Source organism: Petromyzon marinus, chromosome 76 (assembly GCF_048934315.1).
Source record: "Petromyzon marinus isolate PM22_M1 ecotype Great Lakes invasive population chromosome 76, UKy_Petmar_22M1.pri1.0, whole genome shotgun sequence".
Lineage (NCBI taxonomy): Eukaryota > Metazoa > Chordata > Hyperoartia > Petromyzontiformes > Petromyzontidae > Petromyzon > Petromyzon marinus.
In genome coordinates this window covers 2,567,676-2,585,296 of record NC_133742.1, presented here as the reverse complement: position 1 = coordinate 2,585,296, position 17,621 = coordinate 2,567,676, and the positions used below count along the sequence as shown (strand labels likewise).

Here is a 17,621-nt window from a genome sequence, read left to right as displayed (position 1 = left end):
ATCATAACCATCATCATCCTCACCATCACCATCATAACCACCATCATCCTCTCCATCACCAACATAACCATCATCATCCTCACCATCACCATCATAACCATCATCATCCTCACCATCATAACCATCATCATCCTCACCATCACCATCATAACCATCATCATCCTCATCATCACCATCATAACCATCCTCATCATCACCATCACCATCATCATCCTCTCCATCACCAACATAACCATCATCATCCTCACCATCACCATCATAACCATCATCATCCTCACCATCACCAACATAACCATCATCATCCTCACCATCACCATCATCATCCTCACCATCACCATCATAACCATCATCATCCTCACCATCATCATCATAACCATCTTCATCCTCTCCATCACCATCATAACCATCATCATCCTCACCATCACCATCATAACCATCATCATCCTCACCATCACCATCATAACCATCTTCATCCTCACCATCACCATCATAACCATCTTCATCCTCACCATCACCATCATAACCATCATCATCCTCACCATCACCATCATAACCATCATCATCCTCACCATCACCATCATAACCATCATCATCCACACCATCACCATCATAACCATCTTCATCCTCACCATCACCATCATAACCATCATCAACCTCACCATCACCATCATAACCATCATCATCCTCACCATCACCAATATAACCATCTTCATCCTCTCCATCACCATCATAACCATCATCATCCTCACCATCACCATCATAACCATCATCATCCTCTCCATCATAACCATCATCATCCTCACCATCATAACCATCATCATCCTCACCATCACTATCATAACCATCACCATTCTCACCATCATAACCATCATCACCATGATCAACACAATCATCACCATCATCATCACCACAATCATCATCACCACCATGATCATCACAATCATCATTACCATAATAACCATCATCATCCTCACCATCACCATCATAACCATCATCATCCTCTCCATCATAACCATCATCATCCTCACCATCACCATCATAACCATCATCATCCTCACCATCACTATCATAACCATCACCATTCTCACCATCATAACCATCATCACCATGATCAACACAATCATCACCATCATCATCACCACAATCATCATCACCACCATGATCATCACAATCATCATTACCATAATAACCATCATCATCACCATTACCATCACCACCATCATCATTATCATAACCAACATCATAACCATCATCACAATCATCATCACCAGCATCATCATCATCACCATCATGATCACCATCAGTCATGGTACCATCTAAGGCATCATAACATAAACACCATCATCATCATCACCATCAGCAGTGATGGTACTATCCACCACATCATCATCATCATCACCATCATAATCAGTCACGTTACCATCCACTGCATCATAATATCATCATCATTATCACCACCATCATTATCACCATCAGTCATTGTACATCTACAAAACGTGAAGAACCAGTGGCATCTACAGAACATGAAGAACCAGTGGCATCTACATCTACAGAACATGAAGAACTAGTGGCATCTACATCTACAGAACATTAAGAACCAGTGGCATCTACATCTACAAAACGTGAAGAACCAGTGGCATCTACAGAACATGAAGAACCAGTGGCATCTACATCTACAGAACATGAAGAACTAGTGGCATCTACATCTACAGAACATTAAGAACCAGTGGCATCTACATCTACAGAACGTGAAGAACCAGCGGCATCTACATCTACGGAACATTAAGAACCAGTGGCATCTACATCTACAGAACGTGAAGAACCAGTGGCATCTACATCTACAGAACATGAAGAACCAGTGGCATCTACATCTGCAGAACTGAAGAACCAGTGGCATCTACATCTGTAGAACGTGAAGAACCAGTGGCATCTACATCTGCAAAACGTGAAGAACCAGTGGCACCTACATCTGCAGAACGTGAAGAACCAGTGGCATCTATATCTGCAGAACGTGAAGAACCAGTGGCATCTACATCTGCAGAACGTGAAGAACCAGTGGCATCTACATCTGCAGAACATGAAGAACCAGTGGCATCTCCATCTACAAAACATGAAGAACCAGTGGTATCTACTTCTACAGAACGTGAAGAACCAGTGGCATCTACATCTGTAGAACGTGAAGAACCAGTGGCATCTACATCTACAGAACGTGAAGAACCAGTGGCATCTACATCTGTAGAACGTGAAGAACCAGTGGCATCTACATCTACAGAACATGAAGAACCAGTGTCATCTACATCTACAGGATGTTATACAACCTTGATAGCAATTCCCAAAGTTGAATGTACACGCCGTACAACATGGCTGGAATCGACAGCAGTAAATCTGCACTCACGAACAGTTCGACTTGCGGTCAACATCGACTTACGAACAGACTTCTGTAACGTAACCCGTTCGTAAGCTAGAGGAGACCCCCTGTAATTTAGGAAGCGCGCCCCATCAATCACCTTGGGCATGGAGGAGCGTGACCCCGTGCTCTGCGTGGTCATGGTGAGCACCGTGGTGATGCCCAGACCCACGCGCGCCGGTGTCAGGGACATGTCGATCCAGAAGGACATCCAGGAGATGATGACGATGAGCACGCTGGGCGTGTAGAGCTGGATGAGGTAGAAACCCATCTCCCTGCGGAGCAGGAAGCGGGCGCCGATGCAGGAGTAGTTCCCTGCGTTAAGTTGCCACGTGGGGGGGTAGGGGTGGGGGGGGTAGGGGTGGGGGGGTAAGGGGGGAGTGGGGGGGGGTGGGTGGGGGTGGTGTTCATGGGTACATCTCAGAAACACCCGGGAGGCGAGTCACAAAATGCGGCGTGTCGCTTACCCCGCCACGTACAGTGTGCGACACCCACGTGACACCCACGTGACACCCACGTGACACCTACGTGACACCCACGTGACACCCAAGTGACACCTATGTGACGTCTACGTGACACCTACATGACGTCTACGTGACACCTACGTGACACCTACGTGACACCTACGTGACGTCTACGTGACGTCTACGTGACACCTACGTGACGTCTACGTGACGTCTACGTGACGTCTACGTGACACCTACGTGACACCTACGTGACGTCTACGTGGCGTCTACGTGACACCTACGTGACGTCTACGTGACACCTACGTGACACCTACGTGACGTCTACGTGACACCTACGTGACACCTACGTGACACCTACGTGACACCTACGTGACGTCTACGTGACACCTACGTGACACCTACGTGACGTCTACGTGACACCTACGTGACACCTACGTGACGTCTACGTGACACCTACGTGACACCTACGTGACGTCTACGTGACACCTACGTGACACCTACGTGACCCCTACGTGACGTCTACGTGATGACACTTACGTGATGCCTAATTTACAAACTTCTTCACCGGTTGACCACCAGCGGGTTTGCAGGGAAAGTTTACGAATTAACGAATTAGACCGCCTCTTGTCTGACCGTTGACCACACGACGTACGGTGCGAGAGAAGTTAAACATACATACACTACACCATCCACTACACTATTCACAACACTACTACACACTACACCACTATAAACTGCTATACACTACACTGCTACAGGGACTCCTCTACTCATGAACGAGTTAGGTTCCAGAGGTCTGTTCGTAAGTCGATTTGTTCGTCATACTTTACTCTTATCGATTCCAAACGTGTTGGACGGCATGTACACTAAAGTCGGGGAATGGCTTTAAAAGTTGTATAATCTGTAGACATAGATGCCACTGGTTCTTCATGATCTGTAGACGCAGATGTAACTCGACATACGGGAGAGGTTTGTTAGTATCTCTTGAAAGTTCTTAAGTCGAATATTCGTAAGTAGAGGAGTCCCTGTATAACATGAACATTTAAATCACATTTTTAGCGCAATCATTATTCAGTTCGACACGCAGGCTTTCGTGTCCAATATTATCCACAGTTATCCATTATAAGACCAAAACAGGAGGGAGGATTTATCTTACAATACTACTGATTGTTGTTGTGGTTGTTGTTGTTGTGGTTGTTGTTGTAATTACTGGCGAAACTTCACGGGTAGTCGAATCTGTAAACGTGTATAGTGGGTTTACTCTGAAGCACAGAAGAGGTTAGTGCTGAGCTGGTCACTAATTAGCCACGTTCTGTTTACGTGACAACCCTCACTAGTTGGCTGTGTCGAGTGGTGGCGAGTTTTAACGGCAAATTTATATATTGACGCGGTCTAACTCCCCCCCCAAAAAACCCTCTATTATGGATGATGTTGGTCGCGAAAGCCTTCGTGTTAAACAAACATGCTCCGATAATTATAACTGATGGCATTGTCTTTTCAAACTGATTGGTCTACACCAAAGAGAGCCTTCTTTAGCGCCTTGTCTCACCCAGTGTTAGACAAAAAGGTCCCATTGTGTAGCTGCTCACCCCGAGCTATAAATGACCGGATAGTGGCATTGTCCCTGTACTGTTCGCTTGTTGGCATTCTCTCGTCTGACACTGGTAGTGCGAATAGGCCCTAAAGAATGCTGCTGTCTATGCGAATGGGTTGTCTCCTCCTGCACCTAGCCTGGCTCAGGAGGTGGCACAGCTGTGGCATCTGCCAGTCATCTCCATCGATCAACCAATGGCACCTACTGACTCTGTCCCGTCACCTCCTCCTGAAACCGAGCCCGGGCACAGCAGTGAACGCATGGCACCTGCTGGGTCTGGCCCGTGACCTCCTCCAACACCTAGCCAGGCCACAGCTGCTGCATCTACCGGTCATCTCAGTCGGACGTAGTACTTGTTGCACGTGGTCACTGCTACCACGATTACCTTTGACGTAGTATTTGTTGCACGTGCTGAGCTTGATGTCGCTGCTGAGGGTGAACTGGGGCAGGCTCAGGTCGTCGGCGAGCTCCACCGCGTGCGCTGGGAGCCACTGGAACAGGAGGTCGGCTGTGGTGTAGCCATCTGGGGGTGGGACAAAACACCACGGCCAGAGAGGTGGGTGGGTGAATGAGTGGGTAGGTGAGAGGGTGGGTGGATGAGTGGGTAGGTGAGAGGGTGGGTGGATCAGTGGGTGGGTGAATGAGTGGGTAGGTGAGAGGGTGGGTGGATCAGTGGGCGGGTGAATGAGTGGATAGGTGAGAGGGTGGGTGGATCAGTGGGTAGGTGAGAGGGTGGGTGGATCAGTGGGTGGGTGAATGAGTGGGTAGGTGAGAGGGTGGGTGGATCAGTGGGTGGGTGAGTGAGAGGGTGGGTGGATCAGTGGGTGGGTGAATGAGTGGGTAGGTGAGAAAGTGGGTGGATCAGTGGGTGGGTGATTGAGTGGGTAGGTGAGAGGGTGGGTGGATCAGTGGGTGGGTGATTGAGTGGGTAGGTGAGAGGGTGGTGGATCAGTGGGTGGGTAATTGAGTGGGTGAGTGAGTGTGTGGGTGGGTGGATGGGTGAATGAGCGGATATATGGGTGAGTAAGTGGGTAGGTGGGTAGATGGGTGGGTGAGTGGGTGGGTAGGTGAGTGAGTGGGTGGGTGGGTGGGTGAGTAGGTGGGTGAGTCGGTGGGTGAGTAAGTGATTGGGTGAGTGGGTGGGTGGATGAGTGGGTGAGTGGTTGGGTGGGTGAGTGGTTGGGTGGGTGAGTGTGAGTGAGTGGGTGAGTGAGTAGGGGAGTGAGTGAGTGTGTGGGTGGGTGGGTGAGTAAGTGAGAAAGTGGGTGATTGACTGGGTGATTTAGCGGGCGAGTGAGTGAGCGGGTGAGTGGTTGGGCGAGCGAGTGAGTGGGTGATTGAGCAGACGAGCGAGTGAGCGGGATAGTGAGTGGTTGGGCGAGTGAGTGAGTGGGTGATTGAGCAGACGAGCGAGTGAGCGGGTGAGTGAGTGGTTGGGCGAGTGAGTGAGTGGGTGATTGAGCAGACGAGCGAGTGAGCGGGTGAGTGGTTGGGCGAGTGAGTGAGTGAGTGGGTGATTGAGTGGACGAGCGAGTGAGCGGGTGAGTGGTTGGGTGAATGAGTGAGTGGGTGATTGAGTGGACGAGCGAGTGAGCGGGTTAGTGAGTGCTTGGGTGAATGAGTGAGTGGGTGATTGAGTGGGTGGGTGATTGAGTGGACGAGCGAGCGAGCGGGTTCGTGAGTGCTTGGGCGAATGAGTGAGTGGGTGATTGAGTGGACGCGCGAGCGAGCGAGCGTGTTCGTGAGTGCTTGGGTGAGTCGTTGGCATTCGTAGTTTTGTTGCTGGTGGGTTGTAGGGGGTGTTAGAGGAGTTACTCACAGCTCTCCAGGAAGATGTAGCAAGCCTGAGTGTCCATGGGGAAGTTGCGCAGATCCATGGGGCAGGAGAGAGTCAGAGTGAGCCTGCGATGGGGAGTGGTGACACAGTGATGGGGCTGGCACAGCGACGTCATCAACAATAAGAGTGCACGTTCTGCGGTGTGGTACCTAATGGAAGAACCACGTGATAGCACCAATAGTGAGTTGTGGTTGGGGTAGAAGTAGTGATAGGGGTAGCTACAGGGGTAGTGATAGGGGTAGTGATAGTGGTAGGGGTAGTGATAGGGGTAGTGGTAGGGGTAGTGGTAGGGGTAGGGGTCGTGATAGTGATGGGAGTAGTGGTAGTGATAGGGGTAGTGATAGGGGTAGTGGTAGTGATAGGGGTAGTGATTGGGGGTAGTGATAGTGATAGGGGTAGTGGTAGTGATAGGGGTAGTGATAGGGGTAGTGATAGTGATAGGGGTAGTGATAGGGGGTAGTGATAGTGATAGGGGTAGTGGTAGTGATAGGGGTAGTGATAGGGGTAGTGATAGTGATAGGGGGTAGTGATAGTGATAGGGGTAGTGATAGTGATAAGGGGTAGTGATAGTGATGGGGGTAGTGATAGGGGTAGTGATAGTGATAGGGTAGTGATAGTGATAGGGGGTAGTGATAGTGATAGGGGTAATGATAGTGATAGGGGTAGTGATAGTGATAGGGGTAGTGGTAGTGATAGGGGTAGTGATAGTGATAGGGGTAGTGATAGGGGTACTGATAGTGATAGGGGTAGTGATAGTGGTAGTGATAGTGATAGTTGGTAGTGATAGTGATAGGGCTAGTGGTAGTGATAGGGGTAGTGATAGTGATAGGGGTAGTGATAGTGATAGGGGATAGTGATAGTGATTGGGGTAGTGATAGTGATAGGGGTCGTGATAGGGGTAGTGATAGTGATAGGGGTAGTGATAGGGGTAGTGATAGTGATAGGGGTAGTGATAGTGATAGGGGATAGTGACAGTGATAGGGGTAGTGATAGTGATAGGGGTAGCGATAGGGGTAGTGATAGTGATAGGGGTAGTTATAGTGATAGGGGTAGTGATAGTGATAGGGCTAGTGGTAGTGATATGGGTAGTGATAGTGATAGGGGTAGTGATAGGGGTAGTGATAAGAGGTGGTGATAGTGATAGGGGTAGTGGTAGTGATAGGGGTAGTGATAGGGGTAGTGATAGTGATGGGGGTATTGATAGGGGTAGTGATAGTGATAGGGGTAGTGATAGTGATTGGGGTAGTGATAGTGATGGGGGTAGTGATAGTGATAGGGGTAGTGATAGGGGTAGTGATAAGGGGTGGTGATAGTGATAGGGGTAGTGGTAGTGATAGGGGTAGTGATAGTGATAGGGGTAGTGATAGGGGTAGTGATAGGGGTAGTGATAGTGATAGGGGGTAGTGTTAGTGATAGGGGTAGTGATAGTGATAGGGGTAGTGATAGTGATAGGAGTAGTGATAGGGGGTAGTGATAGGGGTAGTGATAGTGATAGGGGTAGTGATAGTGATAGGGGTAGTGATAGTGATAGGGGTAGTGGTAGTGATAGTGAAGGGGTAGTGATAGGGGGTAGTGATAGGGGTAGTGATAGGGGTAGTGATAGTGATAGGGGTAGTGATAGTGATAGGGGTAGTGATAGTGATAGGGGTAGTGATAGTGATAGGTGCAGTGAGAGTGATAGGGGAAGTGGTAGGAGTAGTGATAGGGGTAGTGATAGGGGTAGTGATAGGGGTAGTGATAGGGGTAGTGATAGTGATAGGGGTAGTGATAGGGGTAGTGATATGGGTAGTGATAGGGGTAGTGATAGTGATAGGGGTAGTGATAGTGATAGGGGTAGTGATAGGGGGTAGTGGTATTGATATGGGTAGTGATAGTGATAGGTGTATTGATAGGGGTAGTGATAGTGATAGGGGTAGTGATAGTCATAGGGGTAGTGATAGTGATAGGGCTAGTGGTAGTGATATGGGTAGTGATAGTGATAGGGGTAGTGATAGGGGTAGTGATAAGAGGTGGTGATAGTGATAGGGGTAGTGGTAGTGATAGGGGTAGTGATAGGGGTAGTGATAGTGATGGGGGTATTGATAGGGGTAGTGATAGTGATAGGGGTAGTGATAGTGATTGGGGTAGTGATAGTGATGGGGGTAGTGATAGTGATAGGGGTAGTGATAGGGGTAGTGATAAGGGGTGGTGATAGTGATAGGGGTAGTGGTAGTGATAGGGGTAGTGATAGTGATAGGGGTAGTGATAGGGGTAGTGATAGGGGTAGTGATAGTGATAGGGGGTAGTGTTAGTGATAGGGGTAGTGATAGTGATAGGGGTAGTGATAGTGATAGGAGTAGTGATAGGGGGTAGTGATAGGGGTAGTGATAGGGGTAGTGATAGTGATAGGGGTAGTGATAGTGATAGGGGTAGTGGTAGTGATAGTGAAGGGGTAGTGATAGGGGGTAGTGATAGGGGTAGTGATAGGGGTAGTGATAGTGATAGGGGTAGTGATAGTGATAGGTGCAGTGAGAGTGATAGGGGTAAAGGTAGGAGTAGTGATAGGGGTAGTGATAGGGGTAGTGATAGGGGTAGTGATAGGGGTAGTGATAGTGATACGGGTAGTGATAGGGGTAGTGATAGGGGTAGTGATAGGGGTAGTGATAGTGATAGGGGTAGTGATAGGGGTAGTGATAGTGATAGGGGTAGTGATAGGGGGTAGTGGTATTGATATGGGTAGTGATAGGGGTAGTGATAGGGGTAGTGGTAGTGATAGTGATAGGGGGTAGTGGTATTGATATGGGTAGTGATAGGTGTATTGATAGGGGTAGTGATAGAGACAGTGATAGGGGTAGTAGGAGGCTTTCGCGACAAACATTATCCACAAAAGTAGTTTTTTTCTTGGGTTAGATCACGCAAACATAAATGCGTCATCACACCCGCCACCACCCGACGCAGCCAATTATTATGGAGCTCCGTCACGTGAAGAGAACGTTGCCAACTCGCTACTAGTACACCGCTCACCGTTTGTGCGTTGGGGAGCAAATCCACAACATTTACAATCTTTGGTTTGTCCAGACACTTACATTCACGCAATCTAACACCCCCGCCCCCCGCCCCCCCCCCCACCACCACCAACAACAAAACCCCACGGCATTGTGGACGATATCGTTCGCGAAAAGCCGACGGCGTGTTACACTGAGAGTCGAGGCTGTTTGCTAAGGCAGCGACGGGGCCGTATCAACCTGATGGAGTGGAAGATGTCCCCGTTTCGGTAGAGGCGCATCATCCGGTTTTCCGTGGTGATGGTGTGGAAGCGGCCACTCTTCTCGTTGGCGAAGAACAGGTCGGGCCTCCACACTGTCGCCATGGAGGGGTAGTCCAAGTCCACGGTCTCCTGCTCGGAGTGGTTGGACAGCCGCCGGTCGCTCCATTGCTGCCTGACGAAGATGGTCACCTCGTAGTCCTGGCCCATGGAGTGGGTGGGCGTGGGTGGGTGAGTGGGTGGGTGGGTGGGTGGCAGGTGGGTGGGTGAGTGGGTGAGTGGGTTGGTGGGTGGGTGGCGTGGACGGGTGGCAGGTGGATCGGTGGATGATTGGGTGGGTGGGTGGGTGAGTGTGTAGGTGGTTTGGAGGGTGAGTTATTTGGGTGGGTGGCAGGTGGGTGGGTGGGTGAGTGTGTGGGTGGGTGAGTGTGTAGGTGGGTTGGTGGGTGAGTTAATTGGGTGGGTGGCAGGTGAGTGGGTGGGTGGGTTGGGTGGGTGGATGGGTGAGTGGGTTGGTGGGTGGGTGGCGTGGACGGGTGGCAGGTGGATCGGTGGATGATTGGGTGGGTGGGTGAGTGTGTGGGTGGATAGGTGGATGGTTTGGAGGGTGAGTTATTTGGGTGGGTGGCAGGTGAGTGGGTGGGTGAGTGTGTGGGTGGGTGAGTGTGTAGGTGGGTTGGTGGGTGAGTTATTTGGGTGGGTGGCAGGTGAGTGGGTGAGTGTGTGGATGGATAGGTGGGAGGTTTGGTGGGTGAGTTATTTGGGTGGGTGGCAGGTGGATGGGTGGGTGGGTGAGTGGGTGGGTGGGTGAGTGTGTAGGTGGGTTGGTGGGTGAGTTATTTGGGTGGGTGGCAGGTGGGTGGGTGGGTGAGTGTGTGGGTGGGTGAGTATAGGTGGGTTGGTGGGTGAGTTATTTGGGTGGGTGGCAGGTGGGTGGGTGGGTGAGTGTGTGGGTGGGTGAGTGTGTAGGTGGGTTGGTGGGTGAGTGATTTGGGTGGGTGGCAGGTGGGTGGGTGAGTGTGTAGGTGGGTTGGTGGGTGAGTTATTTGGGTGGGTCGCAGGTGGGTGGGTGAGTGTGTAGGTGGGTTGGTGGATGAGTTATTTGGGTGGGTGGCAGGTGGGTGGGTGGATGATTGGGTGGGTGGCGAGATTGGACACAATACAATAACAAATGTCACCATATTACAATGAACACAATGTTAGTTGGACTATTGTTTTAATGTATGTCGCGATTGCCAAGCACAGACCCAATGATGCTCAGTCACCTCCTCGGCACTCTTCCATTGCTACAACCACAGCGACTGGTTCAGCGACCTTCGCCTACTTGTTCCTATAATAACACTCATTCACTCACGCACTCACCCACCTACTCGCCCATCCACTCACCCACCCACTCACCCACCTACTCGCCCACCCAATCACTCACTCACCCACTCACTCACCTACTCGCCCATCCACTCACCTACTCACTCACCTACTCGCCCACCCACTCACTCACCCACCCATTCACCCACCTACTCGCCCACCCACTCACTAACTCAATCACCCACCCACTCACCCAACTACTCGCCCACCCACTCACTCACTCGCCCACCCACTCACTCACCTACTCGCCCATCCACTCACCCACCCACCCACTCACCCACCCACTCACGTATTCACCCATCCTCTCACCCACCCACTCACTCACCTACCCGCCCACCCACCCACCCACTCACCCACCCACTCACTCACCTACTCACCCACCCACTCACTCACCCACCGATGCATCCACTCACTCACCCACCCACTCACCCACCCACTCACCCATCCACCCACTCACTCACCTACTCGCCCACCCACCCACTCACCCACCCACTCACTCACCTACTCACCCACCCACTCACTCACCCACCGATGCATCCACTCACTCACCCACCCACTCACCCACCCACTCACCCATCCACCCACTCACTCACCTACTCGCCCACCCACCCACTCACTCACCAACCCACTCACTCACCTACTCGCCCATCCACTCACCCACCCACTCACGTATTCACCCATCCACTCACCCACCCACCCACCCACCTACTCACTCACCTACTCACCCACCCACTCATTCACCTACTCACCCACCCACTCACTCACCCAACACACCAACTCACCCACTCACCCACTCACTCACCCACTCACCCACTCACCCACTCACCCACTCACTCACCCGCTCACTCACCCGCTCACCCACCCACTCACTCACCCACTCATCCACCCACCCACTCACCCACCCACTCACTCACTCACCCACCCACCCACTCACCCACTCACCCACTCACTCACACACTCACCCACCCACTCACTCACTCACCCACTCACTCACTCACACACTCACTCACTCACCCACTCACTCACTCACCCACTCACACACTCACTCACTCACCCACTCACTCACTCACCCACTCACCCACCCACCCACCCACTCACCCACCCACCCACTCACCCACTCACTCACCCACCCACTCACCCACCCACTCACTCACCCACTCACCCACCCACCCACTCACCCACCCACCCACTCACCCACCCACCCATCCACTCACCCACCCACCCACTCACCCACTCACTCACCCACCCACTCACCCACCCACTCACTCACTCACCCACCCACCCACTCACCCACCCACTCACCCACTCACCCACCCACTCACTCACACACTCACCCACCCACCCACGCGTCTCTCACCATGGTAGTCTCTTCCACCGAGCTGAAGTGTTCCACAAAGATGCTGCAGTTCACAACGACGGGACCCTCTGGGGGGGAAGCGGATCATTGCCATTGGTTAACTCGGACCGCCAGCTACTCCGTACCCGTGTCACGTGACGTGCAGTCAAGTAGAGCTCAAAGGTACAGGGACGCCTCTACGTACGAACGGGTTCAAGACGTCCGTTCGTAAGTCGATTTGTTCTTAAGCCCAACTTTGCTCCTGTCGATTCCACACATGTTGTACGGCATGTACAGTACTGCTATACATTATACATTATTATACTACATTATATACAGCTATATACTTCTACACTACTAGAAACTACTATATACTATTAGACTACTATATATTACGACGCTACTATATACAACCACACTACATTATATACCACGATACTACGTTTTATACTACAACACTACATTATATACTACAGCACTCCAGTACAGACACGCCTCTACTTACGAATAAGTTAGGTTCCAGATGTCTGTTCAGAATTCGATTTGTTCACAAGTCAAACTTTACTGCTGTCGATACCAAACATGTTGTAAGGCATGTACACTAAACACGGGGAATGGCTTTTAAAGTTGTATAGTCTCCTGCAGATGTAGATGCCACTGGTTCTTCACGTTCTGCAGATGTAGATACCACTGGTTCTTCACGTTCTGCAGATGTAGATACCACTGGTTCTTCATGTTCTGCAGATGTAGATACTACTGGTTCTTCATGTTCTGTAGATGTAGATGTTACTGGTTCTTCATGTTCTGCCGATGTAGATGCCACTGGTTCTTCATGTTCTGCAGATGTAGATGACACTGGTTCTTCACGTTCTGTAGATGTAGATGCCACTGGTTTTTCATGTTCTGCCGATGTAGATGCCACTGGTTCTTCACGTTCTGCAGATGTAGATGCCACTGGTTCTTCACGTTCTGCAGATGTAGATGCCACTGGTTCTACATGTTCTGCAGATGTAGATGCCATTGGTTCTTCATGTTCTGCAGATGTAGATGCCACTGGTTCTTCACGTTCTGCAGATGTAGAAGGCACTGGTCCTTCATGTTCTGCAGATGTAGATGACACTGATTATTTACGTTCTGCAGATGTAGATGCCACTGGTTCTTCACGTTCTGCAGATGTAGATGCCACTGGTTCTTCACGTTCTGCAGATGTAGATGCCACTGGTTCTTCATGTTCCGTAGATGTAGATGCCACTGGTTCGTAACGTTTTTAAGATGTAGATGCCACTGGTTCTTCATGTTCTGCAGATGTAGATGTCACTGGTTCTTAACGTTTTTCAGATGTAGATACCACTGGTTCTTCACGTTCTGTAGATGTAGATGCCACTGGCTCTTCACGTTCTGTAGATGTAGATGCCACTGGTTCTTCACGTTCTGTAGAAGTAGATGCCACTGGTTCTTCACGTTCTGTAGATGTAGATGCCACTGGTTATTCACGTTCTGTAAATGTAGATGCCACTGGTTCTTCATGTTCTGCAGATGTAGATGTCACTGGTTCTTCATGTTCTGTAGATGTAGATGCCACTGGTTCGTAACGTTTTTAAGATGTAGATGCCACTGGTTGTTCATGTTCTGCAGATGTAGATGTCACTGGTTCTTAACGTTTTTCAGATGTAGATGCCACTGGTTCTTCAGGTTCTGTAGATGTAGATGACACTGGTTCTTCATGTTCTGCAGATGTAGAAGCCACTGGTTCTTCACGTTCTGCAGATGTAGATGCCGCTGGTTCTTCACATTCTACAGATGTATATGCAACTGATTTTCTTCACGTTCTGCAGATGTAGATGCCACTGGTTCATCACGTTCTACAGATGTAGATGCCACTGGTTCTTCATGTTCTGCAGATGTAGATGCCGCAGGTTCTTCACGTTCTGTAGATGTAGATGCCGCAGGTTCTTCACGTTCTGTAGATGTAGATGCCACTGGTTCTTCACGTTCTACAGATGTAGATGCCACAGGTTCTTCACGTTCTACAGATGTAGATGCCACAGGTTCTTCACGTTCTGCAGATGCAGATGCCACTGGTTCTTCACGTTCTGCAGATGTAGATGCCACTGGTTCTTCACGTTCTACAGATGTAGATGCCACAGGTTCTTCACGTTCTACAGATGTAGATGCCACAGGTTCTTCACGTTCTGCAGATGTAGATGCCGCAGGTTCTTCACGTTCTGTAGATGTAGATGCCACTGGTTCTTCACGTTCTGCAGATGTAGATGCCACTGGTTCTTCACGTTCTACAGATCTAGATGCCACAGGTTCTTCACGTTCTGCAGATGTAGATGCCGCAGGGTCTTCACGTTCTGTAGATGTAGATGCCGCTGGTTCTTCACGTTCTACAGATGTAAATGTCACTGGTTCTTAACGTTTTTCAGATGTAGATGCCACTGGTTCTTCACGTTCTACAGATGTAGATGCCACTGGTTCTTCACGTTCTACAGATGTAGATGACACTGGTTCTTCGTGTTCTGCAAATGTAGATGCCACTATTTTTTCACGTTCTGTACATTTAGATGCCACCACCGCCATCTACTGCAGGACCGTTGAACTTACGACTCTCGGTCCAAATAGTTGCAACTGGACCATACGGACAGGTTTGTTCATATCTCTAAAAGTTCGCAAGTCGAATTCTCATAAGTCGAGAAGTCACTGTATTGTGATGCATGGAGGGGGGAAAGCAGTGGAATGGATGGGTAAGGGAAGAGAGAAATTACAGATGAAGATTGGGAAACATGAGGAAAGGGGACGATTAGGAAACGGGAGAATATGTTTGTGAAGAGACGAGGATTAAACTAAAAACTATGGATTGTTACGAGCTAAGGCCCCACAGCTGTGTATCTCTTTTATAGAAGCGACCTGGACCATCACAAATGACATCAAACCCAACCACGTGGCTGATGTCATCATCATCATCACCATGTGCTAATTCATTGCAACGGCCAAATCCTCTAAACAGCGAAAATCCACGCGACCACAGGCAGAATGGCACGCAAACTCCAAATATACAGCAGCAGCAGGCATCATCACGGTCGGGATCGAACCCACGACCTCCTGCACACCAGGCGAGGTAGTCAACATCTCAACATCGAACCCACGACCTCCTGTGTACCAGGCGAGGTAGTCAACATCTCAACATCGAACCCACGACCTCCTGCACACCAGGCGAGGTGGTCAACATCTCAACATCGAACCCACGACCTCCTGCACACCAGGCGAGGTAGTCAACATCTCAACATCGAACCCACGACCTCCTGTGTACCAGGCGAGGTAGTCAACATCTCAACATCGAACCCACGACCTCCTGTGTACCAGGCGAGGTAGTCAACATCTCAACATCGAACCCACGACCTCCTGTGTACCAGGCGAGGTAGTCAACATCTCAACATCGAACCCACGACCTCCTGTGTACCAGGCGAGGTAGTCAACATCTCAACATCGAACCCACGACCTCCTGTGTACCAGGCGAGGTAGTCAACATCTCAACATCGAACCCACGACCTCCTGTGTACCAGGCGAGGTAGTCAACATCTCACATCGAACCCACGACCTCCTGTGTACCAGGCGAGGTAGTCAACATCTCAACATCGAACCCACGACCTCCTGTGTACCAGGCGAGGTAGTCAACATCTCAACATCGAACCCACGACCTCCTGCACACCAGGCGAGGTAGTCAACATCTCAACATCGAACCCACGACCTCCTGTGTACCAGGCGAGGTAGTCAACATCTCAACATCGAACCCACGACCTCCTGCACACCAGGCGAGGTAGTCAACATCTCAACATGGAACCCACGACCTCCTGCACACCAGGCGAGGTAGTCAACATCTCAACATCGAACCCACGACCTCCTGTGTACCAGGCGAGGTAGTCAACATCTCAACATCGAACCCACGACCTCCTGTGTACCAGGCGAGGTAGTCAACATCTCAACATCGAACCCACGACCTCCTGTGTACCAGGCGAGGTAGTCAACATCTCAACATCGAACCCACGACCTCCTGTGTACCAGGCGAGGTAGTCAACATCTCAACATCGAACCCACGACCTCCTGCACACCAGGCGAGGTAGTCAACATCTCAACATCGAACCCACGACCTCCTGTGTACCAGGCGAGGTAGTCAACATCTCAACATCGAACCCACGACCTCCTGCACACCAGCGAGGTAGTCAACATCTCAACATGGAACCCACGACCTCCTGCACACCAGGCGAGGTAGTCAACATCTCAACATCGAACCCACGACCTCCTGCACACCAGGCGAGGTAGTCAACATCTCAACATCGAACCCACGACCTCCTGTGTACCAGGCGAGGTAGTCAACATCTCAACATCGAACCCACGACCTCCTGCACACCAGGCGAGGTAGTCAACATCTCAACATCGAACCCACGACCTCCTGCACACCAGGCGAGGTAGTCAACATCTCAACATCGAACCCACGACCTCCTGTGTACCAGGCGAGGTAGTCAACATCTCAACATCGAACCCACGACCTCCTGCACACCAGGCGAGGTAGTCAACATCTCAACATCGAACCCACGACCTCCTGCACACCAGGCGAGGTAGTCAACATCTCAACATCGAACCCACGACCTCCTGTGTACCAGGCGAGGTAGTCAACATCTCAACATCGAACCCACGACCTCCTGCACACCAGGCGAGGTAGTCAACATCTCAACATCGAACCCACGACCTCCTGTGTACCAGGCGAGGGGGATGTGGAGGGGGACGAGGAGGGGGGTGAGGAGGGGGATGAGGAGGGGGGTGAGGAGGGGGATGAGGAGGGGGGTGAGGAGGGGGATGAGGAGGGGGGTGAGGAGGGGGATGAGGAGGGGGGTGAGGAGGGGGATGAGGAGGGGGGTGAGGAGGGGGATGAGGAGGGGGGTGAGGAGGGGGGTGAGGAGGGGGACGAGGAGGGGGGTGAGGAGGGGGATGAGGAGGGGGGTGAGGAGGGGGGTGAGGAGGGGGATGAGGAGGGGGGTGAGGAGGGGGATGAGGAGGGGGGTGAGGAGGGGGATGAGGAGGGGGACGAGGAGGGGGGTGAGGAGGGGGGTGAGGAGGGGGGATGAGGAGGGGGGTGAGGAGGGGGGTGAGGAGGGGATGAGGAGGGGGGTGAGGAGGGGGATGAGGAGGGGGGTGAGGAGGGGGATGAGGAGGGGGACGAGGAGGGGGGTGAGGAGGGGGATGAGGAGGGGGGTGAGGAGGGGGATGAGGAGGGGGATGAGGAGGGGGATGAGGAGGGGGATGAGGAGGGGGATGCGGAGGGGGATGAGGAGGGGGGTGAGGAGGGGGGTGAGGAGGGGGATGAGGAGGG

General features: G+C 51.2%; 2 protein-coding genes across 2 annotated transcripts in view; one reads left to right on the top strand and one right to left on the bottom strand.

Moving 5' to 3' along the window:
* LOC116957550 (uncharacterized) overlaps positions 1–17,621 on the top strand; it is a 453,026-nt gene that overhangs the window by 201,911 nt on the left and 233,494 nt on the right. The gene's annotated exons all lie outside the window — the stretch shown is intronic.
* The window catches only part of LOC116957526 (glycine receptor subunit alpha-1-like), a 28,498-nt gene that overhangs the window by 9,043 nt on the left and 1,834 nt on the right, over positions 1–17,621 (bottom strand). Inside the window, exons 2-6 of the mRNA XM_076056574.1 lie at positions 12,272–12,339; positions 9,530–9,750; positions 6,288–6,370; positions 4,854–4,991; positions 2,508–2,722 (exon numbers count right to left, since the gene is read on the bottom strand). Coding sequence (XP_075912689.1) covers positions 2,508–2,722; positions 4,854–4,991; positions 6,288–6,370; positions 9,530–9,750; positions 12,272–12,339 — 725 coding nt within the window. The remainder of the gene's footprint in view (positions 1–2,507; positions 2,723–4,853; positions 4,992–6,287; positions 6,371–9,529; positions 9,751–12,271; positions 12,340–17,621) is intronic.